Source organism: Osmerus mordax, chromosome 14 (genome assembly GCF_038355195.1).
Source record: "Osmerus mordax isolate fOsmMor3 chromosome 14, fOsmMor3.pri, whole genome shotgun sequence".
Classification (NCBI taxonomy): Eukaryota; Metazoa; Chordata; class Actinopteri; order Osmeriformes; family Osmeridae; genus Osmerus; species Osmerus mordax.
Genome location: NC_090063.1, coordinates 1,531,831 through 1,557,797, shown reverse-complemented (window position 1 = coordinate 1,557,797; position 25,967 = coordinate 1,531,831). Strand labels below are relative to the sequence as shown.

The 25,967-nt window shown below is 46.8% G+C and overlaps 1 protein-coding gene across 2 annotated transcripts in view; it reads right to left on the bottom strand.

Annotated features, from left to right (window-relative positions):
- The window catches only part of mcc (MCC regulator of WNT signaling pathway), a 348,154-nt gene that overhangs the window by 201,572 nt on the left and 120,615 nt on the right, over positions 1 to 25,967 (bottom strand). For both annotated transcript variants that reach the window (XM_067249821.1, XM_067249822.1), the window contains exon 7: positions 3,414 to 3,577. In XM_067249821.1, coding sequence (XP_067105922.1) covers positions 3,414 to 3,577 — 164 coding nt within the window. The remainder of the gene's footprint in view (positions 1 to 3,413; positions 3,578 to 25,967) is intronic.

Below are 25,967 nucleotides of genomic sequence, written 5' to 3'. Positions count from 1 at the left end.
TCACACTCCTCAGCCTCCCTGTGAAAGTCTATTCAGGGGTTCTGGAAAGGAGGGTCCGTCGGATTGTCGACTCAGGTTCAGGAGGAGCAATGTGGTTTTCGTCCTGGCCGTGGCACTGTGGACCAGCTCTACACCCTCGGCAGGGTTCTGGAGGGTGCATGGGAGTTCGCCCAACCAGTCTACACGTTTTGTGGATTTGGAAAAGGCGTTCGACCGTGTCCCTCGGGGGCTCATGTGGGGGGTGCTCCGGGAGTACGGGGTACCGGACTCCCTGATCGGGGCTGTCCGGTCCCTGTACAACCGGTGCCAGAGTTTGGTCCGCATTGCCGGCAGTAAGTCGAACCTGTTCCCGGTGGGGGTTGGACTCCGCCAGGGCTGCCCTTTGTCACCGATTCTGTTCATAACTTATATGGATGAATTTCTTGGCGCAGCCAGGGCGTTGAAGGGGTCCGGTTTGGTGACCTCAGGATGGGGTCGCTGCTTTTTGCGGATGATGTGGTCCTGATGGCTTCATCGGGCCGTGACCTTCAGCTCTCACTGGAGCGGTTCGCAACCGAATGCGAAGCGGCTGGGATGGGAATCAGCACCTCCAAATCTGAGGCCATGGTTATCGACCGGAAAAGGGTGGAGTGCAATCTCCGGGTCTGGGAGGAGATCTTGACCCAAGCGGAGGAGTTCAAGTATCTCGGAGTCTTGTTCACGAGTGAGGGAAGAATGGAGCGCGAGATCGACAAGCGGATCTGTGCGGCGTCCGCAGTGATGCGGGCTCTGCATCGGTCCGTCGTGGTGAAAAAGGAGCTGAGTCGAAAGGCGAAGCTCTCTATTTACCAGTCGATCTACGTTCCTACCCTCACCTATGGTCACGAACTGTGGGTAGTGACCGAAAGAACGAGATTGCAAATACAAGCGGCCGAAATGAGTTTTCTCCGCAGGGTGTCCGGGCTCTCCCTTAGAGATAGGGTGAGAAGCTCGGTCATCCGGGAGGGGCTCAGAGTAGAACCGCTGCTCCTCCGGGTCGAGAGGGGCCAGTTGAGGTGGCTCGGGCATCTGATAAGGATGCCTCCTGGATGCCTCCAGTCTGTAGAGACTTTACATCAGGCTATTTTTGGAATACGAACTGTAAAGTAAAGGGGCTGCATGGTGTTGAATAACGTACTACTAATTTCTAGCTCATGTTTAGTTTCTGAATGTTTATATCCTTACGACTATCTCCCAGCACACATAATATGGAAAAAAAAACATTTAGTGTAGGCTGAATTAGGGTAATCTGGGAATTTTTTGGCATACATTTTCTCATCTGAGCTTCCTGATTAACTGCTCGTTTCTGTGACACCACACCAATCACGTTTTGTGATTTCAGTCACATAACATCCATGCTAGTGATAGATTCGACGTTAGTATCATCAGTGACTTCTCTCATGCTTCTCCAGTGTAGTTGGTGAACATGCCGCTCAGCCTGAATTCCCGCCCCTCATATTTGCGATTTCTTTTTCATTTGCCAGTATTCATGCAAATGGACAAGACTGTCAGCAAATAGCCGATCGCATAGTAGGGGTGGCACCAGTGGTGGCCAATCACTTTTCAGCGGTGGCCAGTGCCACTTCCTGGACCTACCTGCAGTTACAGTGTTTTATGTGTTAATTACTTTGTCTTTGCATCTTACCAGCTGAGTAACAGAATGCAACCGTCTGTGATCTGACATAGATAAGTCGCTGTGACGTATATCGGTCGGGTTTTTGCCCCGCATATACAAAACCTGAGCTGAAAACGGGAGAGAAACTGTTCAACGGTCTAACTCCACATTTCAGTGCAACAAAGTTTTGCCGCTTTTCACATGCTTTCAGGAACTCATTTCACACGTATATACTGTACTGAGAAGCAAATCATGGCATTTGCTTTACAGCATCTTTAATACGCAGATGTAAAGGGAAGGCCGCCTACTTGATTTATTGCCTACTTGATTTATCAAATGTAACTTTAGTTTTATATGCGCTACTGCCCTTGCGTAACCTACCATCCATACTTGAAACTGGAGTCACAATGTTACATAATAGTCTATATAAAACCAAAATACACATTCTCAAACTGTATGATATTATTTCTGACATATTATCCACTGTGTCTTGTCATTCCAAAAGTTGTTAAATTGAATAGGATAAGCATCAACAGGCTAACATTAAGTCTATAGCCTAGAATTTCCACACAATTCGCTCTCAATTTTGCAATACTTTGACTGTGTTCTGACAATAAATGAAGAACATCTAATTAGACTATTGAAAGTATATGATGTACCTGTGTGTTTATACTTTTGACTGGGGACAACAACGCGATATTGTCATTTTGATCATGTCTGGCTACTATTGACCAACTGCAGTCTAACCTAACCAGCAAAGTGCTTGACATCCTTTAGCCAATAAATTACATTTTGCTGAATGATTGAAGGGCTAGACAACAAATGCTCTAATTAAATAATCACAGACTAACAATACGGAAATATGACAGATTGACGAAGGCACGTTAATTTTCCGACCGTGCCTCTGCTCCGTGCATCAAGTGACCATTACGTGTCAATAACAACATCCCTGTCTGAAGACTTAGGGGTCATTTGACCGCTTATAGTAGGTAAAATCGGCTTGATGCTTCTACTGTTAATAAAGTATAACAATAAAATATAAACTCCCAGGAAAACCTTTCTCAGTCTCATCTGTGACCAAAAGCCTCATGAACAACATAAATCAGCAAAATTATTGAGAAAGCTGCATTATGGTCTGCAAAATACTCTTTTTCCTTTTTAGAGCTGGGTGCATAAAAACGGATTGGGTCCAGGAACACAATGCTATGCCCATTTCAAACCTATCTTTACGTCCTGTCCCCAGAGTGTGGTTGAGTACTCCTTAATGGTCTGAAAGGATTGGATAGGTGTATTTAAAAAAAGTTAGAGAACATATTGGCAAAGGGTACTGGACACTATTCAGTGTTGTCTGACATGCAAGAGTATGTGAAACAAACAGCTTCTCAATGAGCATGTAGAATGCCGAGGAAAAACTCATTTTTCTCACTCACTTGTGTGTGTATATCTCTAGCACAATAAAGAAAGGATTTTAATAACAACACTGTGTGGGTAAATTACCCACAGACTCCTGACACTACCATTGCTGTATATAACACTGACTAACAGCCATACACACAGGACAGGAGAACAGGACCCCCTTGGTAGCTAATAGAGGTGACAACAAGGTTATAGCAATGGGATGTTTCCCACAGAATGGAGAAACAGTTGCAAAACGTCTATACTGTGACATTAATTATAAATCAACTCGTACTCTTACTATATTTGTGAGGAACATGGCCTGGCCTGCTCCACCTGTCTTCCCTGGTTCACCATCAGACTTCAATAGGCATGGTTCTCTTACTTTGATGGCGAGGTCACAGTGCTCACTGGCGGTGGTCAACTGCTCGATTTGGCGGTCAACCTCGGCCACAGACAGACTGCATGTGCTCTTCTTCCGCCCACACAGCACGCTCTCCAGCCCAGTCAGCACCCGCTGCAACTCTGAGTTTAGGTCGCTACAGTTGTCTGTAGGGAAACGACATAGGGGTGGAAGTTAGATAAACTGAAGTGAGTGTGTGTGTACAGGTGTGTGTGTAAGGCGGGGGGGTGGGGGTTGGCAACTGCTGCAGTTGTCTTTAAGTTAATGGCAGGTTAAATATACTGAAGTGTATGACTGTGTTCATGTGTGTGTGTGTGCAGGTGGTGGGGATAGGGGCTGTCCTGAAGTTGTCTATTGGGTGGAATGCTATCTGTTTAGGCCACTCCCCGTTGTTGCATTATCTGTGCTGCTGCCACCCTCCACCATCTCCATCTCCCCCATGTTCTTTGCATGTTACTATCCATCAGGGGGGATTATTACTCTACTAGTATTTGCTCTCTGCCTTATATAAATTAGTTGCTTGCTAATGCTAGAGGCAGGGAGTGCTTCCCCTAGACACATCCACTCTGCCAAAGTCAAACCTATTTTCATGTCTATGTTCATCAATAAATGCTTAGTCAATACGTGAGTGTCTTGACTGAACTGCTTCAATTGGTGATTTGTCAGTAGTGGTGTAATGAACCATAGTAGGTCCATGTTCCCCTGTAATTCTATAAATTTTTTGAGTTGCAGTGAAAAAATACATAAACAGATGTATGCTGTGTTTTACTCTCAAGCACTAAAGTCGAATGTAAAGCGGAAGTGGGTTCCTCTTTGTTCTGGTTAGCAATCTCGCCGTAGTTAGTGTTGCTAGGTTATGTCAGGGCTTGAAATTAACTTTTTTACTTGGTGGCACTGATGCTCTCAACTTTTAAAAAGTTAGGAGCACCAGCAAAATACCCACAGAATATTATGGAGCACCACAACTACAATGTTTATGTTATATACTAGTAAAACTGCACATTTTAGAGTGGCTTTATGTTGTGGCCAGCCTAAGGCACACCTGTGCAATAATCATGCTGTCTAATCAGCATCTTGATATGCCACAACTGTGGGGTGGATGGATTTTCTATGCTAAGGAGAAGTTCTCACTAACACAGATTTAGACTGATTTGGGAACAATATTTGAAAGAAATAGGCCTTTTGTGTACCTAGAAAAAGTCTTAGATCTTTGAGTTCAGCTTATGAAAAATGGGGGAAAAAACAAGTGTTGTGTTTATAATTTAGTTCAGTGTAGATTTACAGGGCTTCAGGCGGGGGTTGTTGTTTCTGATTGGCTGTATAACTTGAGACAGCTCTCAACTCTGCAGAAAAATTACCTCTATGCCTGTGCCTTGTCCATTAATTTTAGCGGGACAACTTATCCCTTACTTCGCCGCATGAGAAATATAAGGTGTTGTGTGAGAGCGTGAGAAATGGTTGAAATGCGTGAGTCTCACAGCGAATGCGTGATCTGACGTCCAACATGGAAACTTTATTTGTAGATGTGGTGTGCTGCTCGATGTAGATTTCCACTCACAACACTGTAGTTATAGTTATTAATAACATTAACATACATGGAAAGCAAAGTAATGTTTTAGGCAGCAAGAGTAAAGCACACATGCAGATGAGCAGGGACACTAGACATCTTCCTTTTGCTGTTTTCAGAGTCGGTACAAAGGTCTCTTTCGTGTCCCAATTTTTTATAACTGTGACCTTAATTGACTACCGTCTGTTAGCTGTTGATGTTATAACGACAGTTCCACAGGTTCATAAACTGTTCATGGTTCATTGAACAAGCATCAGAAACATTGTTTAAACTCTTCTCAACAAAGAGATAAAAAGACAATAAAAAAAAGAAATTTGTCATATCTGCCAACCCTTGTAGCCACCTCAAATCATCAGTTGTTTTCCTATTTAAAAAATAATTTATATGATTTTGTACCAGTTCCTCAGCTCGATGCTGTGATAGTCTATTTACAAAACATGGTTCACAAAACATGGTGATTTTTTTGCCATCTCGAAGAGCTTATCCAAAAAATGTCAACCGCAGCACCGCACATCCTTGGTTCCCACCTGCAAAATTACAACTTTGCACAGTGCCCGGTTCTTGAAATAATCATTCCACTAAAATCCCACTATAAAACTTGTGCAAACAAACATAGTCAGTCAGAGATTCCATGCATTTTAGAATAGATATTTGTGACACATGCTGGTAAAAAAGGTTTGTTTGTCGGCCATCTTCATATTGCACTAGGATATAAGTTTTTCTTATTTTGTAACCTCTTAACAATCCTGTCAAATTTGCATAAAACGCCTAAAGGCATACCCAAAGATAATTGAAAGCTGTTCTTGAACAATTGTGACACGATCTGGTAAAAATACGCTGTTGTTGGCATTCAGTATTTTCCGCGATGAGTGTTGAAGGAGTTAGTCAATATAATAAGAAACTTGTTTAGGATCACTAAATACTCAAATTGTTCTTGTTTAGCTAAGCTTCCAGTTGAGTTGTGGGCGTGTCATGTGTGATGTTATTTGATTTGCATCATGATGCAGCCGGTTTTCCCTAGGTTACTTATAGCGAGAACGTTTGTTGTCTAGCCCTTCAATCATTCAGCAAAATGTAATGTATTATAAAGGATGTCACACACGATGCAGGTTAGACTCCAGTTGGTCTATACATGCGTAGTCCGACATTATCAGAATCAGAATCAGAAAGGGATTTATTCGCCATGAAAGTTTGCACAGACAAGGAATTTGCTTTGGCAGGAAGGTGCATACAATAAACATATACCTAAAATTTAAATATGTGGACTAACTATACTAAGGGTACATAAACTAACAGTACTAAGTGAGATTAGAATAGAATTAAATATACAATAAAATATAAGTTGCCGTAAATTACAATATAAAAATACAAATATTACAAAAAATACAAATGTACAAGATACTATGTTGTAATGCAGTGCAAAAAGCAGAGTGTTTTAAGCAAGAAGTCATTTGAGTCAGTGTGGTCCCTTGGCCTTGTTGAAGAGGCCAACAGCGGAAGGGAAGAAATTGTTTTTGTGGCGTGAGGTATTGGTCCTGATAGACCGCAGCCTTCTGCCGGAGGGGAGTGACTGAAACAGGGAGTGTGGGAGGAGTCGGCCACAATCTTCCTCGCTCGCCTCAGGGTCCTCGAGGTGTGCAGGTCCTCGAGGGTAGGCAGATTGCAGCCAATCACCTTCTCAGCAGTACGGATGATACGCTGCAGTCTGCTCTTGTCCTTGGCAGTGGCAGCAGCGTACCAGACGGTGATGGAGGAGGTGAGGATGGACTCAATGATGGCTGAGTAGAAGTGCACCATCATTGTCTTTGGCAGGTTGAACTTCTTCAGCTGCCGAAGGAAGTACATCCTCTGTTCTGCTTTCTTGATGAGGGAGCTGATGTTCAGTTCCCACTTGAGGTCCTGGGAGAGGATAGCGCCCAGGAAGCGGAAGGACTCCACAGTGTTGACTGGGGAGTCACACAGGGTGATGGGGGTGAGTGGGGCTTTGTTCCTCCTGAAGTCCACAACCATCTCCACTGTCTTAAGAGCATTGAGCTCTAAGTTGTTCTGGCTGCACCAGGTCACCAGGTTGGCCGCTTCCCACCTATAATCAGACTCGTCTCCACCAGAGATGAGCCCAATAAGGGTGGTGTCGTCCGCAAACTTCAGGAGTTTGACGGACGGATGACTGGAGGTGCAACTGTTGGTGTACAGGGAGAAGAGCAGAGGACAAAGGACGCAGCCCTGAGGTGATCCGGTGCTGATGGACCGGGAGTCAGAGACTTGTGTTCCCAGCTAACGCACTGCTTCCTGTCAGACAGGAAGTCTGTGATCCATCTGCAGGTGGAATCAGGCACGTTCAGCTGGGAGAGCTTGTCCTGAAGCAGGGCGGGGATGATGGTATTGAAGGCAGAGCTGAAGTCCACAAACAGGATCCTGGCATAGGATGCTGGGGAGTCCAGGTGCTGTAGGGTGAAGTGGAGGGCCATGTTAACTGCATCGTCCACAGACCTGTTGGCTCTGTAGGCAAACTGCAGGGGGTCCAGTAGAGGGTCAGTGATGGATTTAAGGTGTGCCAGCACCAGGCGCTCGAAAGACTTCATTACCACAGAGGTCAGGGCGACGGGTCTGTAGTCATTATGTCCTGTTGGCCTTGGCTTTTTGGGCACAGGGATGATGGTGGAGGACTTGAGACAGGCTGGCACATGGCATGTCTCAAGGGAGGTGTTAAAGATGTAGGTAAACACCGGAGACAGCTGGTCAGCGCAGTGCTTGAGGGTGGCTGGAGAGACAGAGTCCGGCCCAGCTGCTTTGCGGGGATTCTGCCTCTTGAAAAGTCTGTTAACTTCACCCTCCTGAATGGAGAGAGTCGTCACTGTAGAGGGGGGGAGGTGGGAGGCCTCCTGGGTGGGAAGGGGTAGTTCAAGACTGTCCAATTGTCTTTCAAATCTGCAGTAGAACTCATTCAGGTCGTTGGCCAGGTGGGAGTCGTTGGTGGAGTGGGGGGCTCTGGGCTTGTAGTTGGTAATTTGCCTGAGCCCTCTCCAGACAGAAGCAGAGTCGTTTGCAGAGAATTGGTGTTTTAGCCTCTCTGAGTACAGTCGTTTAGCCTCCCTCACCGCCTTGCTAAACCTGTTCTTCGACTCCTTGAAACTGTCTTTGTCCCCACTCCTAAACGCGGCCTCTTTCTCTGACCTCAACCTTCTGAGTTTAGCTGTAAACCAGGGTTTGTCGTTGTTGTAGCTTACCCTGGTGCGGTCCTCACAGAAGCTGATGTATGATGTCACAGCCTCTGTGAGCTCATCCAGACTATTGGTAGCAGTCGTGAACATGTCCCAGTCAGTGCAGTCCAAGCACGCCCGCAGATCCTCCATAGCTTCACTGGTCCACTGTTTTGATGTCCTCACAGCAGGCTTACAGCGCTTTAGCTTCTGCCTGTATGCAGGAATCAGGTGGACCATGGCGTGGTCAGAGTGACCCAGTGCTGCTCGGGGGACCGCATGGTATGCTTTGCTGATTGTAGAGTAGCAGTGATCCAAGGTGTTTCCTTCTCTGGTAGGGCATTTGATGAATTGTCTATATTTTGGGAGTTCTTGAGTGAGATTGCCTTTGTTAAAGTCGCCTAGCACAATAACCAAGGAATCCGGATTTTCATGCTTCACACTTAGTATCTGGCTGGCGAGCACACGTTGAGCCTCGTTGACGCTAGCCTGCGGAGGCATGTAGACGCCAACCAGAATGAATGATGCAAACTCTCGTGGCGAGGAAAAAGATCTACAGTTAATAAAAAATGATTCCAGATCAGGAGAACAGTGCTGCAGAATCACTGTCACATCTTCACACCAGCCACTGTTAATGTAAAAACAAATACCACCGCCTTTCGTTTTGCCAGAGAGCACAGGGTCACGATCCGCTCTCAGCAGTTTGAAACCTGCTAGCTGTAGCGCAGAGTCTGGGATCAGTTCACTCATTCATGTCTCCGTAAAGCACAAAACGGAAGATGAATGAAAGTCTCTGTTTTTCCACACCAGTAGCTGAAGTTCATCCAGTTTGTTGCTCAGTGAACGCACGTTGGAGAGAAATATCCCCAGTAACGCTGTGCGTGCCCCACGCCGACGGAGTCGCACCAGAGCACCGGCTCGTTTGCCTCTCCTACGGCGCTTCGCTGCTAGGACAAAGCCGAGGGTGGCTTTGACTATAATTCCCACTAATTCCGCCGCTGGAGCAGAAAAGTGGGAAATAAATCCACAGGAGTTGTAGTCCTGATGTTTAGATGTACTTCTCTAGTTAGAGAACCCCGGAAATCTTGGCAGAACACTGAATTAACAGACAAAACAAGACAAAAAAGAGCGCACCTAACGACCGAGGCAGCCATCATCGGCGCCATCTTGGATTGAACATTCAAATGTCGGCTGACAATGATCATGTCGTCCAAAGTCCAAAGTATAAACACACATGGACATCATAAACATTCAATGGTCTGATAGATCCAGTTATTCTGGACAAACATTTATTGGGTGTGCTCACGCCTTCGGCGAGCACAACCATTGTTCTCTAACATATATATTATTATTGGGTGTGCTCACGCCTTCGGCGAGCACAACCATTGTTCTCTCACATAGGCTATATATTATTGGGTGTGCTTTGCCTTCGGCAAGGGCTCAACCTTTGTTCTCTCACATATATATTATTAATATTGTGAGAATGCTGTTAAGCATTCTCACAATATTACGGGGTACCGGACTCCCTGATCGGGGCTGTTCGGCCCCTGTACGACCGGTGCCAGAGTTTGGTCCGCATTGCCGGTAGTAAGTCGAACTTGTTCCCGGTGAGGGTTGGACTCCGCCAGGGCTGTCCTTTGTCACCGATTCTGTTCATAACTTATATGGACAGAATTTCTAGGCGCAGCCAGGGCTTTGAGGGGGTCCGGTTTGGTGACCTCAGGATCGGGTCGCTGCTTTTTGCAGATGATGTGGTCCTGTTGGCTTCATCGGGCCGTGACCTCCAGCTCTCACTGGAGCGGTTCGCAACCGAATGCGAAGCGGCTGGGATGGGAATCAGCACCTCCAAATCTGAGGCCATGGTTATCGACCGGAAAAAGGTGGAGTGCAATCTCCGGGTCGGGGAGGAGATCTTGTCCCAAGCGGAGGAGTTCAAGTATCTCGGGGTCTTGTTCACGAGTGAGGGGAGGATGGAGCGCGAGATCGACAGGCGGATCGGTGCGGCATCCGCAGTGATGCGGGCTCTGCATCGGTCCATCGTGGTGAAGAAAGAGCTGAGTCGAAAGGCGAAGCTCTCTATTTACCAGTCGATCTACGTTCCTACCCTCACCTATGGTCACGAACTGTGGGTAGTGACCGAAAGAACGAGATCGCGAATACAAGCGGCCGAAATGAGTTTTCTCCGCAGGGTGTCCGGGCTCTCCCTTAGAGATAGGGGCTCAGAGTAGAAGCGCTGCTCCTCCGCGTCGAGAGGGGCCAGTTGAGGTGGCTCGGGAATCTGATAAGGATGCCTCCTGGACGCCTCCCTGGTGAGGTGTTCTGGGCACGTCCCACTGGGAAGAGGCCCCGGGGAAGACCCAGGACACGCTGGAGGGACGATGTCTCTCGGCTGGCCTGGGAACGCCTCGGGGTCCCCCAGGAAGAGCTGGTGGAAGTGGCCGGGGAGAGGAAAGTCTGGGCCTCCCTGCTTAGGTTGCTGCCCCCGCAACCCGGACAAGCGGAAGATGATGGAAGGATGGATGGATGGACTATGGCTAATTGTACACTCTCACGTGCAGTAGGTGGTGGTATGGTGGCGGTATGCACCCGTTTAAGCCAAGTAAACAGGCACTGTTTTGGCCCCTTCGCGCTCTAGAGTGCATCACTTGGACCGTTCTGACTCATACCTTTCCACCTACGCTAACGAAAAATGTCTCTCTCCACCTTAAAAAAAAGAAAAGTTGACTCACAAAATAGGCAGTTCAAAAATGAATGGACAGAGAAAAACGTTTTTATTACTGTGGATAGTAAGAACCCAGTATGTTTAATCTGCAATTAGTGCCTTGCCGTGTGTAAAGAATACAATTTGAGAAGTCATTTGAAGACGGCGCATGCTAATTTTGTTGTAACTTTCCCACTGGGCTCTGCTGCTCGGAAGCAGAAGATAACGAGCCTTAAATCCTGTCATGAGCGAAGATGTCAATCTTTATTTCGGGCCTCTACGGATCAAGAGAGAGCAACGGTGGCATTGTTACGAGTGGCATGGATATTAGCTCAAAATAAAAAGCCGTTTACAGACTCCGAGATGGTCAAGGAGTGTATGCTAGCATCCATTGAAGAGTTGGTAGCAGATGAGAAAACACGAAAAAGTGTAATCGATTCCATCTAGCAAGTTCCGATATCTGACTCAACAAATATGAGGAGAGTGGAGTCCCTTGTATCGGACATTTTCAAGACGCTTTTGGAAAATCTGAGGAAGACCGAAGTGATGTCTCTCGCCGTGGATGATTCCACCGATAATAGTGATGTTGCACAGCTGTGCCTCTGTGCGATTTTTTGATGGGGAATGTTTTCGTGAGGATCTGCTTGGACTAAATCCCATGGAGGGACATACTACCGGTGAGATTCTTTTCACCAAAATCGTTTCATTTTTTGAAGTGAACAACCTGGATGGTGCACCCTCGATGGCTGGCAGGGAGCAGGGATTAGCTGCGAGGATGGCAGCCGTGGCTCCGCAGATGAGATCACTTCATTGCCTCTTTCACCAGAGCCTCCTGTGTGCCAAGCTCAGAGGTGATTTGAAAGAGGCCATGGACTCTGTCATGGCAATCATACATTTTATCCAGTCAACTTCCAGTTTACAGCACCGCCTTTTCCGCAAGCTATTGGCTGACATGTCTGCTGAATATAAAGATGTGCTCATTCACAGTGACATTAGATGGCTTAGCAAAGGAAACGCATTGAAACGTTTTTGTGAGCTAAGAGAGGATATTATGGTGTTTCTCCGGTCTTCAAAGTTGAAAAAAGCTGGCAAGTTTCTGTCTCTGATGGAAAATGATGTTTAATGGCACTGTTTGCTTTTTGAGCGACGTTTTCCACCATTTGAACCAACTCAACTTGGAGGGAGTTGCAGGGCAGGGATAAAACAGCCGCGGAGCTTGTAGAGAAGCTTCATGCTTTTCAAAGGAAGCTCTCAATTGTCTCTGTTGATCTTTGTCCTGGGAGGATGCTCCACTTCCCCACATTGAGGAGTTCTGGCCTACAAATTACAGAAATTATGTCAGGCTTCATTGACTTGTTGAAAAACTACTTTGCCACAAGGTTTCATGATTTTAGCATCCCCAGTGGAGTTATGACATTTGTAAAGGATCCTTTCTCTGTGAACATTCAATCTGACTTTCCATTGAAAGAAAAGGAACTTTTATCCTCTGTGGATGAGGGGTCTTTACAACTGGAAACCATTAACATTCAGTCATCAGGTGACTTGGGACAGTCATGGCAGCAGGCAGGTTTTGAATTCTGGACCCATGAAGTCAGCCGAGAGAAATCTCGGCTCAAGGGATCTTGCACTTTTTGTTCTGAGAATGTTTGGTTCAACGTACACTTGTGAGTCATCATTCTCACACATGAATGCCATTAAAACTCACAATCGCACATCCCTTACTGACCATTATCTCCATCAGTGTTTCCCAACCGGAGTGCTGTCTGATGAGAGCAGGGGTGCCGTGTAAAAGTCCTTCAACCAGTAGCGGACTGGCCATCGGGAGCACCGGGACAATTCCCGGTGGTCCAAGACACGTCTGGGCCGGAGGGCCGCTTGCCTTATAATTTTTTTAACTACTAATAAATTTGTAATAAAAAAAAAAGAAAGTAAAACAACAAAACTGTTACATTTTTGTAACAGTATGATGTAATTAGGTAGCCTGACGTTGTCATACTCATAATTCTAGTCACAATATGAGTCTGATACCACTCCGTTGGGCTGTGAGTATGGGGCGTGTTTAGTGGTGGGCATAGATTTTTTTTAATCTAGATTAATCTCCCTGTAATCTTGGCGTTAATCTAGATTAATCTAGATTAAAATGGCTCATTTGAATTCCGCCGAAGGCATTCAGAATATGTGTGCTACCCAAATAATGACTAAAAGTAAGTCTTTGAGAACGGGTTTCTCAAGCCAGGTGGCGCATTAGACCAGGAGCTCATCTCCTGTTTCCAAAATGCATCACAAACTGCTTGAGAAAGCTTTTCTACTATGATAATTGGTGATGAAAATAAATTATGTTCAATAAGATGTCCTTGTGTTTATTAACTGTTTATTAGATTAGTTAGCTTGGCTGATAGAGCTGTGCTGACGGGCTTGCCTCGGTTGCACTCAAACATCGTAGTTTGACGACGACTCTTCCCCTGCGCTACATCAGTGCTTGGCCCGGCATCTTCCGCATTAGCTAAGGGATGCTTTGCGTTTCGGTGGTATTTGAGACTGGAAGAACTCCTACAGTAAACTAATTCCGCATAGCACAAGGTGCAAACAACCTTAGTCTTGTCGAGGTTTCCATTGGGAAGTTTCTTAAAAATACATTTTCCCTGAAGCAAAGCAGGCGGCTTCGTAGCTGCATCCATGTTAGCACCTCACGTTTGATGTGATAATTTCATACACAAGGCATACACACAGGTTCGAAGACTCGTTCTCGCCCCCTACAGTGCAATTCGGCTAGGTATACATCCGCGCTAAAATATCAAGGTGAAAGTCATCATTGTTTGCGTAGTATAGACCCAGCTCCCAATCCAACTTTGAGAATAGATTAACGGCGATATTTTTTTTATCGCCGATAAGAGTCGCAACGCCGATAACGGCCCACCACTAGGCGTGTTTCAATCGAACCCAGAAAACAAATGCCTCTTCGCTCAATTGGATAGACCTACAACCAATCAGAGCAACGTAGTATGTTGTTTGTTGAAAACAAATTCAACCCAAGCGGTCTTTCGTGACGTGGTTGATTGCGTTACTGTTGATCATCCGTCCATCATCGTATAAAGCCCGCCCTGACAATTTTATTGGTCCGAACAGCTCTTGTTCGGACATAGTTATTCCCTAACCGAGCGACCCCAGACCCAATTTCCCAACCAAATGTTTTTGTTGGCGGGGCTAAGTTCGGCTGGCACCCAGGCTAGTAATTATGATGTTATTCACCTCATATTATCCACTTAATGTTTTCCTTGATGTGGTTTGGTTCAGCTGGACTAAATATTTAGGTATCTGAGGCTATTTAATTATAGACAGATATTTATTATTATTATTATTATTATTATTATAACCTTTATTTAACCAGGAGAAAAAAACCCCATTGAGATTAAGAAACTCTTTTTAAGGGAGACCTGGCCAAGACAGGCAGCAGCATACATACAAATATAGTTACAAAAATACAAAAGGAGACAAAATATAGGAGTTAGTGTCGTAGCCAGGTACATTTACATTTTAAGGAATCTGTCTCTAGCTCTTTCATTTTTAATTTAAAAGCATTAAGCGAGATTACTTCCTTTAGTTTCAAGACATTTTGCAACATATTCCATGCCGAGGGTGCAGAGTACAGAAAAGCCCTCTTTCCAATTTCCGAACGGGCATAAGGTACAGATAGCATGATGCAATCCTGAGAACGCAGAGAGTATTTCCCGGCACTCTTCTGCTTTATAAGGACACACAAATAGTATGGGAGCAGACCAAGAATGGCCTTATATATAAAGGCGTACCAATGACCGAGCCTACGGGTGGTCAGAGCAGGCCATCCTACCCAAGAGTATAACTCAGTTATACTCTTATACTCTAGAGTCAGAGCATATGCAAAATGCAATGTGTCTGCATTGTTTGTCTAATTCTGGCCACAGCAGATTAACTGCTTAACCCTGTTATTGTTTAAAGAGGTCAGCTATTGGACTGTTACAGTGATTGTTCTGTCAGTGATTACAGTTAAATGCTGAAACATTTTGATCTCATTAATTGTCATGCATTGTTTTATTATAATTCAATAGTTGGTACAGCTATGTACAATAAAGTGAATGTTTTTGTTAGTTAAGTGCATTTTCTCCAATTGTCTGTTAATATGGCTTGGTTATTTCTCACCTGGTTTGATTTTTGAATCCTTGGGCCTATACGACCTAATGGGCATATGTTGTTAAGCACTTACAAAATAGAATATATTGACTCCTTCAGTATGTTGTTGTAATTTCTTTATTTGTTACCGTGATTACTCATATCCTCCGGCCCCTGACTTTGCCTCAGTTTTCAAGAACCGGCCCCAGCTCCAAACTAATTGAAGAGCCCTGGTGTAGGAGGACTGATCGACAAGCGCATCATACATTTAAGTAATTCAAGACTTGCATGTACAGTACGTAATGTGACATTAAATAATGTATTTGAACTCAATCTTATGTGGTGCGTCGCTGTACATAATTATTGCACGGTTTAGGATTATATCAGACTACAGTAAGTAAAATAATACAAGTCTTGTTCAGAAGTGAAGTGAACACCATTTTGCTACCTGCATATACCTACAGCTGACAAAAAATACAGCACAGGCTGGTGTTATCGCAGGAAATGTGGTTGAAATGCAAAACTAGTAGGCTGTGGTAGCTCTACTTAGCCTACCTATTTTCCCACCCTTAAAACTACGTAAATATTTGCACTACATACACAATGGAGGTTCCAAACATGTAGCTAGGTATGTTTCCAGTCTATCATATCAACACACAGCAGTAGTCTAGCAGTTAGCTAGCTCATAGTACAATTTACCCGGGTCAGCTTCTCCACGCAATGGTTGCATTTTGCGTTGTTACTGACAATGATCGCTTCCAGTAAACCTTTTTTGAATTAGCCATTTCCCCCGAAATAAATGTCAAGCTTATTTACGTTTTTTGGGGTCAAATTTTCAGTCAGCAGATGGTACCATTTGAATTGAGATTCCATCTGAGATACTGCCAGTGACAACATCGTTAGAATCGTTTCAAAGGGGGTTCTTTACTAATGAATGAATGCAATATGAGTAGGCTAAATGCTTGAAAATATCACTAGAAGGGGAAAACCTTAAGGGAAGTTTAAGTCATAGAGGTTAGGACCATTTTTACAACGGATTGCCCAATTTCTTCGTTTTGAAGCAACTTTTCAACTATGAGGATGCAGGGAAAATTTGATGAAAACCGTTTAATTCTACACTTCACTCTTCGCATTGCGATTCTGTGGGTATTGCGATTCTTTAAGTATTGTGATTCGATATTACGATTTATTGCAATTTGTTTTGGTTATTTTTTTTAAACACTGGACCATGAAAAACTGTTGAATTATTACATTTACATTACATTTAGTCATTTAGCAGACGCTCTTATCCAGAGCGACTTACAGTAAGTACAGGGACATTCTCCCCGAGGCAACTAGGGTGAAGTGCCTTGCCCAAGGACACAACGTCATTTTGCACGGCCGGGAATCGAACCAACAACCTTCTGATTAATAGCCCGACTCCCTAACTGCTCAGCCATCTGACTCATCATACCTTCAAATACAACACAGTCAAATTCACTTAGAGCTTTCCAAGTTTTATTTCAAGGTTTTTTTCAAACTGTTGTTTGCATGTAGGCTATTCAAAGCTAGTGCTTGGGTGTGTTTAGATTCTTGTGCAAAAACAAGAGCTGCAATTCTGCGGCGACAATCATATTAGACGCATTGTCTGTGACTAATGTTGGCTCTTTCTCGGTAATGCCCCATTCTTCAGCTACGTTATTAAGTAGTTCTGCGATGTTTTCCCCGGTGTGGCTGTCGTGCAAAGCCCTAGTCTGGAGAACGTGAGAGGACATACACCATTCATCAGTTATGCAGGGGTTAAAGTGAAAAAGAAAACAAATCCTGAACCAGAACCTTTTTGAGGGGGGGAACGCTTTTTTGTCTTTTGCTAGTGTTCTACACAGCGTGACCAGTGGCTAAGAAATTGTGAATGACAAGTCATGTTCCGCAATAAATGTGCACAAACATATTTCTAAGTCATAAACACGATCAGTCATAGACAACGGTGTGTCAGCTCTAACAGTTGCTCCCGGCAACGTTGTGGTAAGTTTGAGTGCACGAGCAAGCACTTTCTTACCGCTGCTGGCATATAGGAGCTTCCTCAAGCAAAACGTGCAGAAACAAGCACCAGGCTCTCTCAGTTTCTTGCACCAATTGCCAAAAGGCTCGCCGTCTCTACTTTATTCTATCCACGCCCAGCGCCATTTATCTATGGGTAGGACATCATCCCCAGGCGTCATGCTTTTACCGACATGTTTTTACCGACAACGCTAACGTGACGTATGGATCACATTCACACTGTGTTGCCAGGAGCCGCTCTGCTTCTGATAGGCTTGTAACGTTAGTTATAGCTGCGTTACTCTCATACGATTGGTAGGGGAAATCAATTGACTCGAAAATATTAAACCGAATGCAAGTTCCCAAATTTGTTTTTCTCATGGCCGCATGCCGGACATCCGGCACAGTGACGGAATACTTTAAAGGTGACATGACATGAAAACTTCACTTTAGGAGGTTATTTAACTATAATATGAGTTCCCCTAGCCTGCCTTTGGTCCCCCAGTGGCTAGAATTTTCAATAGGTGTAAACCAAGCCCTGGGTGTTCTTCTCCGCCTTTGAGAAAATGAAGGCTTAATTGCTCTGTTTGAAAATCTCCTCTTTGTGACGTCACAAGGAGGAAGGTTACCTCCCCTCTCTCTGCTTTGCCCGCCCAGAGAATCTGGCTGTTATGGCAGTTTTTGACATAGTTACAATATCTATGTTTCTTTAAGCGGTAAAAAGTAAGTTCCTTTGTTATAGACAGACGAATGTAAGAAACTGAGGCTCTGTGGTGTGGTTTACTCTGTAGAATGGACACTCAGATTGTCTTAAGGTATTTATGGTGTTGTTTTATGATACCTAACTAAGAGCCAGAGGGTCTTAGTTAGGTCTGGGGGTTGGGGGAGATTGTTATCTCAGTTGAGCGAGCTGACCTAACCTTTGGCCAAGGAGATTGTGTCCTGTGTCCTGTTTGTGTATCATTAACCATCTCCTTCTTTAGAGAGGGAGCTGGGGCATCAAAGAACTGTGGGACACTTGATGTGGAGTCAAACTGTCACTGAGTAGTGCTGGCCAATCACAGAGACCGCTATATTGATGGATTGACCATCAGAAGAACCATTTGTTCTAAGTTTATATAAGGCAGGGTTTTAGGGTTATTCTTCACCACTCTCTCGAACGACCTGTAGGTTACATCTGCATGTCTTTCGCTATGACCGGTCCAGAGTACTCTGTTAATTCTTAAATTGTACAAACTAAATAAATTATATTGAAACCGCCATCTTGACTATTCAGATCTACACAGTGCCACTTGAATTTCCACCATGACAATTTACACCTTTGACGACCGTGCAAGTGTTTTTATCCTCGAGAGACATCATGGCTTGCAAACGAACGAAGCATTACATTTGCTCAGTTTGGATGTACAAAGGAAAACAAAAATCTTTTTACAGTTCCTTCATCCGAGCCTCTGAAGACCCAGTGTCTTAATTTTATTTTCTCTGGAAATGCGCCTTCACAACTTCTGTTGTAGGCGCATTTGTTTTGTAGGCTATGTCTGCGCCAAACACTTCAGCCACGACTGTTTCCTCAACTTGAGCTAATACAAAACTGGCCTTGCTGAAATTAAATTCTGGATCAGTACTAACTCTCCTTCGTCCAGCTACTAACCTCGGACAAGTAAGTTAACTAACGCTATATCATTTTGTAGCTTTACTGTATATGGTTACCTAGCTTGCTACCCTTAGAATGTGGCTGTAACATTAGCTCTGCAGCTAACAGCTGAGTTACCGTCGCTATTGGAAAGGTAGATAGCATCAAGTATGTGTGTGAATACACATGCTGTAACGTGAGTGTTGTACACTTCTTTGTTATTTGGATAAACAAGCGGAGCTGGTTCATGAAGGAGGACGTGAGACATAGCGCGCCACTAGCAACGCGTCATTTTATGCGCAGGGCACTCCCTCCCAATAGGGCGGGGTATATAAGGGGTTCCCGGCATATGCATCGCTAGTGCGACATAGACTTCAGTCTTCCTGCTGGTGTCAAGTACGGGTTCTCCATGTCGTGTCTTTCCGGGTCTGAATTGGAGGAGTTCCAGGGGGATTCATTGGTCGACGGTGGACCTAGCGAGGAAGCGGGAATCCCTCCGGCCGGAGGATCCAAACCCCATCGGAGTTCTCGTCTGGCGGTGAGGCAGCCGGTCCCGATCGAGGAATGGCCCGTTCCTCGACTTCTGTGTGGATACTACGACAAGGGCCTTAGTCCACCGCAGGAGGCTCGGTCGTACCGCCGCCCGACCCCGTGCAGCTTCCTGCTCCCGTGCTGCGGCCCGATCCCGTGCTGGCGGCGCTGATCGATCTGCGGAGCACGCTCACTGGCATGGATGCCCGTCTCCAGCACCTCGAGGGAGCCGGGGCCTTGGGTGCGGCTCCCGTAGCCGCGGCTGCGGGCGTGCTTACCACAATGCAGGAGATCCGGCCCTCGTACGTCTTAGCCAGCGCGGTGCCGGCCGCTGCCTCTGGGGCCTCCTTTCTGCCTCCGTCAGCCGCCGTTCCGGCGAGTCTCCGCGAGCAGATCCTTTCAGGTAAAGATGTGAACCTGGTGAAGATCTTGCTGTGTGGGCCTGAATCAGTCGAGAGCCGCTTGGTGGAGTGCGGTACCGTAGCTGTGTTTTTTCGGGACGCCGATCCCCGTCTAACCAAGACGCTCGCGATGTCCGAATTCGTCGTTGCTTTTGGGGTTTTCCGTGACGTCATGTGCGAGGGGTTCCCCGGGAGGCGAGTCGAACTGGACACCTATCTGGCCATCCTAGCTGACCTGTCGCTCTCCTACGGGGGAACGCTGTTCTACGAATACCACAAGGGTTTCTCTGCCAAGGCCGCCCTCTACGTTCAGCGGTTTAATCTGCGTCTGGACTGGTCTGTGCTAGATCTCGAGCTGGTTAGCCGCACATTCACCGGGGTTCGTCCCCTGTGGTGTGTGGGTCTTTCTCCCATCCTACTGGGCTTTGCCCTCTCATGGTGCCTTCTAAAATGGGGGAACCTTCCCGTGACGCGAAGCCTGGTTCCAGCGGCATGGAGCGTCGCTCCTCCAGACGCCAGGTGGTTAATGCTGGTTCCGCTCCTCCCGTGTGCATGTATTTCAATGAGGGGGCCTGTACCTACCCTAATTGTCGATTTCTTCATGTCTGCAGTCAGTGCTCGGACGCCCATCCGAGGTCGACCTGCCCGCGTCGGTTCCGACCGGCGGTCAAGGGCATGAAATAAATAACCATCCTTCTACCCCTGTTGACATTGGTCGTCTGTCTGACGCTTGAGCGGTCACCCCAACCGATGTTTTGTGAAGTACCTCCTCACTGGGTTGCGGAAAGGGTTTATGGTTGGGGTGGAATGTGTGCCCACTGTAACTCATGTGTGTAATAACTTGCAATCGGCGCTCAGGGAGCCCGACGTGGTCGATGCGTTGCTTGCTAAAGAGATCGGCAAGGGGTATTTGTTGGGGCCGTTCGTGGAGTCGCCGTTTCCCGTGTTTCGCGTCAGTCCCATTGGCGTGGCTACTCGCAAATATTCTGGCAAAAAACGCCTGATCGTTGACCTGTCAGCTCCGCACGATACTCGGGTCCCTAGCATTAACAGCCTGATTCCGTCGGAGCCGTTTTCTCTGTATTACACTAGCATCGATCACGCGATTCGGTTGATCAAACAGGCAGGCGTGGGCGCCTGGCTCGGGAAGGCCGATATCACCGACGCGTTCAAGGTGATGCCCCTGCACCCGTCGCAGTGGCACCTGTTCGGCGTGAGATGGCGGTCGCAGATGTATTTTTACGCTCGCCTGGCTTTTGGCTGCCGCAGCAGCCCGCACATTTTTGACACTCTGGCCGAGGCGCTGTGTTGGGTTTTGCTGAACGTGCACAGGTTGCCGTTTGTCCTGCACCTGCTGGACGACTTCTTGGTGGTCGATTTTCCCTCGTCGCCGCCGGCTCGGTGCATCTCGGTGGTGAAGGGCACGTTCGAGCATTTGGGCGTGCCGCTCTCGGAGGAGAAGACGCAGGGGCCTCTCACGTCCATCGAGTTTTTGGGCGTCCAGCTGGACAGCCTGTTAATGCGTGCGTCTCTCCCGGCGGAGAAGCTTGAGCGGTTGCGCGCTGTTCTGGCGGCTGCGGCTGCGTCGGTTTCGTTGACCAAGCGGGATCTTTTGTCTTTGCTCGGGCACCTGAATTTTGCTATGCGCCTCATTCCCCACGGTCGGTCGTTTGTCTCCCGTCTGCTCGTCGTGGCTAAGTCTGTTCCGGCGCTGCACGACGTTGTGCGTTTGGATGAGGGTTGGCAGTCCGATTTGCGTTTTTGGGCCGTGCTTTGCGAGCATTGGAACGGTTTGTCGTTTTTTTACAACGACGAGGTGGAGACCTCCAGCGCCTTGGCGTTCTACACCGATGAGGCGTTGTCCGTTGGGTTTGGGTTTTTTTTCGCGAACGAGTGGTTCAGCGAGTCGTGGCCCGTTGAACTGGAGTTTCTGGCGCGCGATTGCAAATCCACAGCATTGTACGAACTGTATCCTATTGTCGTAGCGTGTCTTTTGTGGGGTAAACACTGGTGTAGGAAGAGGATTGTGGTGTTCTGTGATAACGAGAGCACGGTGAACATCATTAACAAGGGTAGATCTTCCGTGGCATTGATTAACAAATTAGTGAGGCGTCTGACCTGGACATGCATCACAGGCAACTTCGTGTTGCGGGCCGCATACATTCCTGGGTTACTCAACAATGTGGCTGATGCTCTGTCACGTTTTCAATTTCAGGAGTTCCGGGCACTATGTCCGGAGGCAGAGCCGGGCGGCCTGGTGTGCCCAGCGTTTCAGGATACACTGTTAGATTAGACAGGTCGCTTGAAGGCTACATGACCGTCGCCGCTCGATACATGCGAGCAGGCTTAGGCAAGGGCACATTAAAATCCTATGATTGTGCTTGGTTGTATTACTGTTCCTTCTGCCGCGCACTCGATACACCCCATCACCCGGTGAGCCTGCGTGTCGTATGCGCATACATCGTTCACTGCTTCACCTCCCGGAAGCTCCAGCCGTCGACAATCAAGGCAGCGGTGGCCGGCATTCAGTTTAATCTCAGATGTCTGGACCCGTCTGTGCAGAGCCTGTTGGGGAACCCGTCGGTTCGGCTACTATTCAACGGGCTGCGGAAAGAGCGACCGCAAGGCAATGACAGGCGACTTCCCATAACCCTTCCTATACTACATCACTTGGTGTCAGCGTTGCGGGCGGGTTGTTTTAACGTTCCCACCGATGTCATGCTAGAAGCTGTGTGTCTCATGGCTTTTTATGGGTTCATGCGGTGCGACGAATTCACTTGTCAGTCAAGCACATTTCAAACCATGCACGATCTCACCCTCGGCGATTTAACAATGGATACGGGTATGTACACAGTGGTGTTGAAACACAGCAAGGGTGTGAAGGCCGGTGTGAGTACTCCTGTCGTCATATCGCGGAATAACTCATCTTTCTGTCCCCTCTCCTCCATGGCGAAATATCTCCGATGGCGTTCGTCCACGGCAACGAGCGAGCCCCTGTTCGTCACCGATGCTGGGAAAGCCATGACCCGTTACTGGTTCACTGGGAGGCTCGGAATTCTGTGCCGGCGCTGTGGTCTGGACCCCAAGCTGTACACAGCGCACTCGTTCCGGATTGGTGCGGCTACGTCAGCGTCTCAAGTGGTCTCAGCCTCGACGCTGAAAGTCATGGGTCGTTGGTCATCTGCAAGTGTTCAACATTACATCAGACTGAATGCCACTGATGTTCTGGAAGGCCAGAGGAGAATGGCTTCCACTCTCCCTACCTCTCAATGACATGCTTTCACGTGTGTATCGCATTTTCTTTCACTAATACCATGTATATGTGCATACTAACCATAATAAATGTCGTCAGGTGGCTGGCCGGGCGCGGGTACACAGCAGCACGTAACAGGCGACAAGCCTCCATCAACGTTGGTAAATCGAGTCCGTGCCTCAGTTGGGAATACGAGGTGTGTCTCAGTTGGTAAGTAGAGGCCGTGCCTCAGTTGGTATGTCGAGGCCGTGCCTCAGTTGGTATGTCGAGGCGTGCCTCAGTTGGTATGTCGAGGCAGTGCCTCAGTTGGTATGCCGAGGCCGTGGCTCAGTTGGTATGTTGAGGCAGTGCCTCAGTTGGTATGATGAGGCAGTGCCTCAGTTGGTAATTCGAGGCCGTGCCTCAGTTGGTATGTTGAGGCCGTGCCTCAGTTGGTATGCCGAGGCCGTGCCTCAGTTGGTATTTCGGGGCAGTGCCTCAGTTGGTATGTCGAGGCAGTGCCTCAGTTGGTATGTCGAGGCCGTGCCTCAGTTGGTATGTCGAGGCCTTGCCTCAGTTGGTATGTCGAGGCCGTGCCTCAGTTGGTATGACGAGGCGGTGCCTCAGTTGGTATGTGAGGCAGTGCCTCAGATGGTACCACTTCAATCGATTCATTCAGTCACAAGATGCATCGGGGCACCAGGGCGCCGGGATTCAACGCTGAGGTATGTATGGGTAACATGACGCCCATCTCATTCTTTCTCAGGGGCACCACCTACACACAGTAGTCTCTTCATGGACTCGTTTGGCATGTGGTTTTGTGTTGGGGAATGCGTCGCTGCTCTCTGCTCGGAGGTCGAGACGGTGTCTCGTTGGATGCGGCAGGGAGCCGATGCGAGCAGAACCACAATGCCAAATCAAATGTACAATCGTGTTTTGTATAGTGGGAAATAAAGTATTCGTAAAGTCATACTGAGTCCTCCTGCCTGAAACAAGCGGAGCTGGTTCATGAAGGAGGACGTGAGACATAGCGCGCCACTAGCAACGCGTCATTTTATGCGCAGGGCACTCCCTCCCAATAGGGCGGGGTATATAAGGGGTTCCCGGCATATGCATCGCTAGTGCGACATAGACTTCAGTCTTCCTGCTGCCTCCGCCTCCCCGGCCTCCACCCTTGGTTCTGTTTTCTGTTTCCTGTTTCAGGGGGAATGCGTCGCTGCTCTCTGCTCGGAGGTCGAGACGGTGTCTCGTTGGATGCGGCAGGGAGCCGATGCGAGCAGAACCACAATGCCAAATCAAATGTACAATCGTGTTTGGTATAGTGGGAAATAAAGTATTTGTAAAGTCATACTGAGTCCTCCTGCCTGAACCGTTCTTATGGCGCGCGCGATATCCGCCTTTCCCCTCATTGAAATGACAGAGTGTGTACCTCTGCAAACCAGGGTTATCAGATGAGAATGGGCAAATTCGAGGCATCTTACAGCAACGGGGCTACAGCCATTGCGATACATCCATTGTAAACATTAGCGCATGGTGCCGCCCCTCCGCTCCTCATTAGCATTTAAAGCTACAGACACCAAAACAGCGCGTTCTGAGGAAAGCTCCTTGTGGGACTGCTAGTAGTGGCTGTAATTCTGCACCAAGGCTGAATTTCGGGAAAGAGACTTCTGATACAGTATTAGGGGACCACTAAGGCCTATATGAAAGCATCCAAAAACAGCATGCCATGTCACCTTTAAGCCCTGAGTTATGTGATGGGCTGTTACTGTGACATATGACTCAGTGGCCCTCGACGTCCACGCATTGCACGTCAGAGCAACTCATTCAGCTTTACTCAACAATTCTTTAACTTCTGTCTCAACCTCGTTGTAGATCTTGGGCAGGGCTGTGTCAGAAAAGAAACGTCTTGATGGTATTGTGTACCTCGGCTCTAAAGTGTAAATCGTGTTACGAAAACCTGTATTTTCGACCACACTATAAGGACGGAAGTCTTTGCATATAAAATGAGAGATTGATTCTGTGATGCGATTAGCCTTTTCTGAACTGCTGGGGAGCTTACTGAAACGGTTTGGCTTACTCCGCTGTTTTGAATGATAACTCAGGATGGTGTCAAGTGATATGGGCACGTATGTTGGTGGTATTACCACAATACTTTATCTTTCCATGGTATAGTTTGCAGACAGCATTGCTCATTTCTAACAACTTTTTTCCTCGTAAATTATGTAAGCCAGAGTTCTTCCAGACGTACGATTTAAACTGTTGAGGTGCAGCATGAATCTCGGGACTAATGTCTGACATGTTTGCTGTCCAACATGTTAGCCTTTGTATGTAGGGAGTCAGGTGGCTGAGCGGTGAGGGAGTCGGGCTAGTAATCCGAAGGTTGCCAGCTCTATTCCCCGTCATGCCAACTGACGTTGTGTCCTTGGGCAAGGCACTTCACCCTACTTGCCTCGGGGGGAATGTCCCTGTACTTACAGTAAGTCGCTCTGGATAAGAGCGTCTGCTAAATGACTAAATGTAAATGTATTCCTTCCTAGCTACTATGTGTGAATGTGCGCTTCTAGCTGGAAGGAAATCGTGAACTAATAGATTGCATTGCGCCATCTGTAGGATTATAAGCGGCAACGTTTTTTTACGCCTTGAATAAAATAATTTAAAGTAGGCTACAGACAAAATATCGATTTGGGAGGCAGCGTGGCGATTAAAAAATCATCACACACAAGAATTGCGATTCGTAACTAAATCGATTTTTCCCCCATCCCTACTGGGTATAACTTAGAAAATACCCAAATGTAGGCTACTAATCACGTATTTGGGTTTTCTTAAGGCTATAGCCATATTGACAACAATATCACAGCCCCTTTTGACACTAAATATGACAAATTAATACTTAGATTGTCACTGTTAACTCAGACAATATGATCAAAATAAGCTTAAATGCTAACACTGAAGCACAGTAAGAGTAGTACAGGCTAGCATACAAGTGGTAATATCCTACCCACAACACTGTACTGAAGGCGTGGAATTGATTTGCAATGATAAAATCAACTCCTCCTTCAAATATTCATTTCATGATCTGTACAGAACTAGAAAATGATCTAGACCT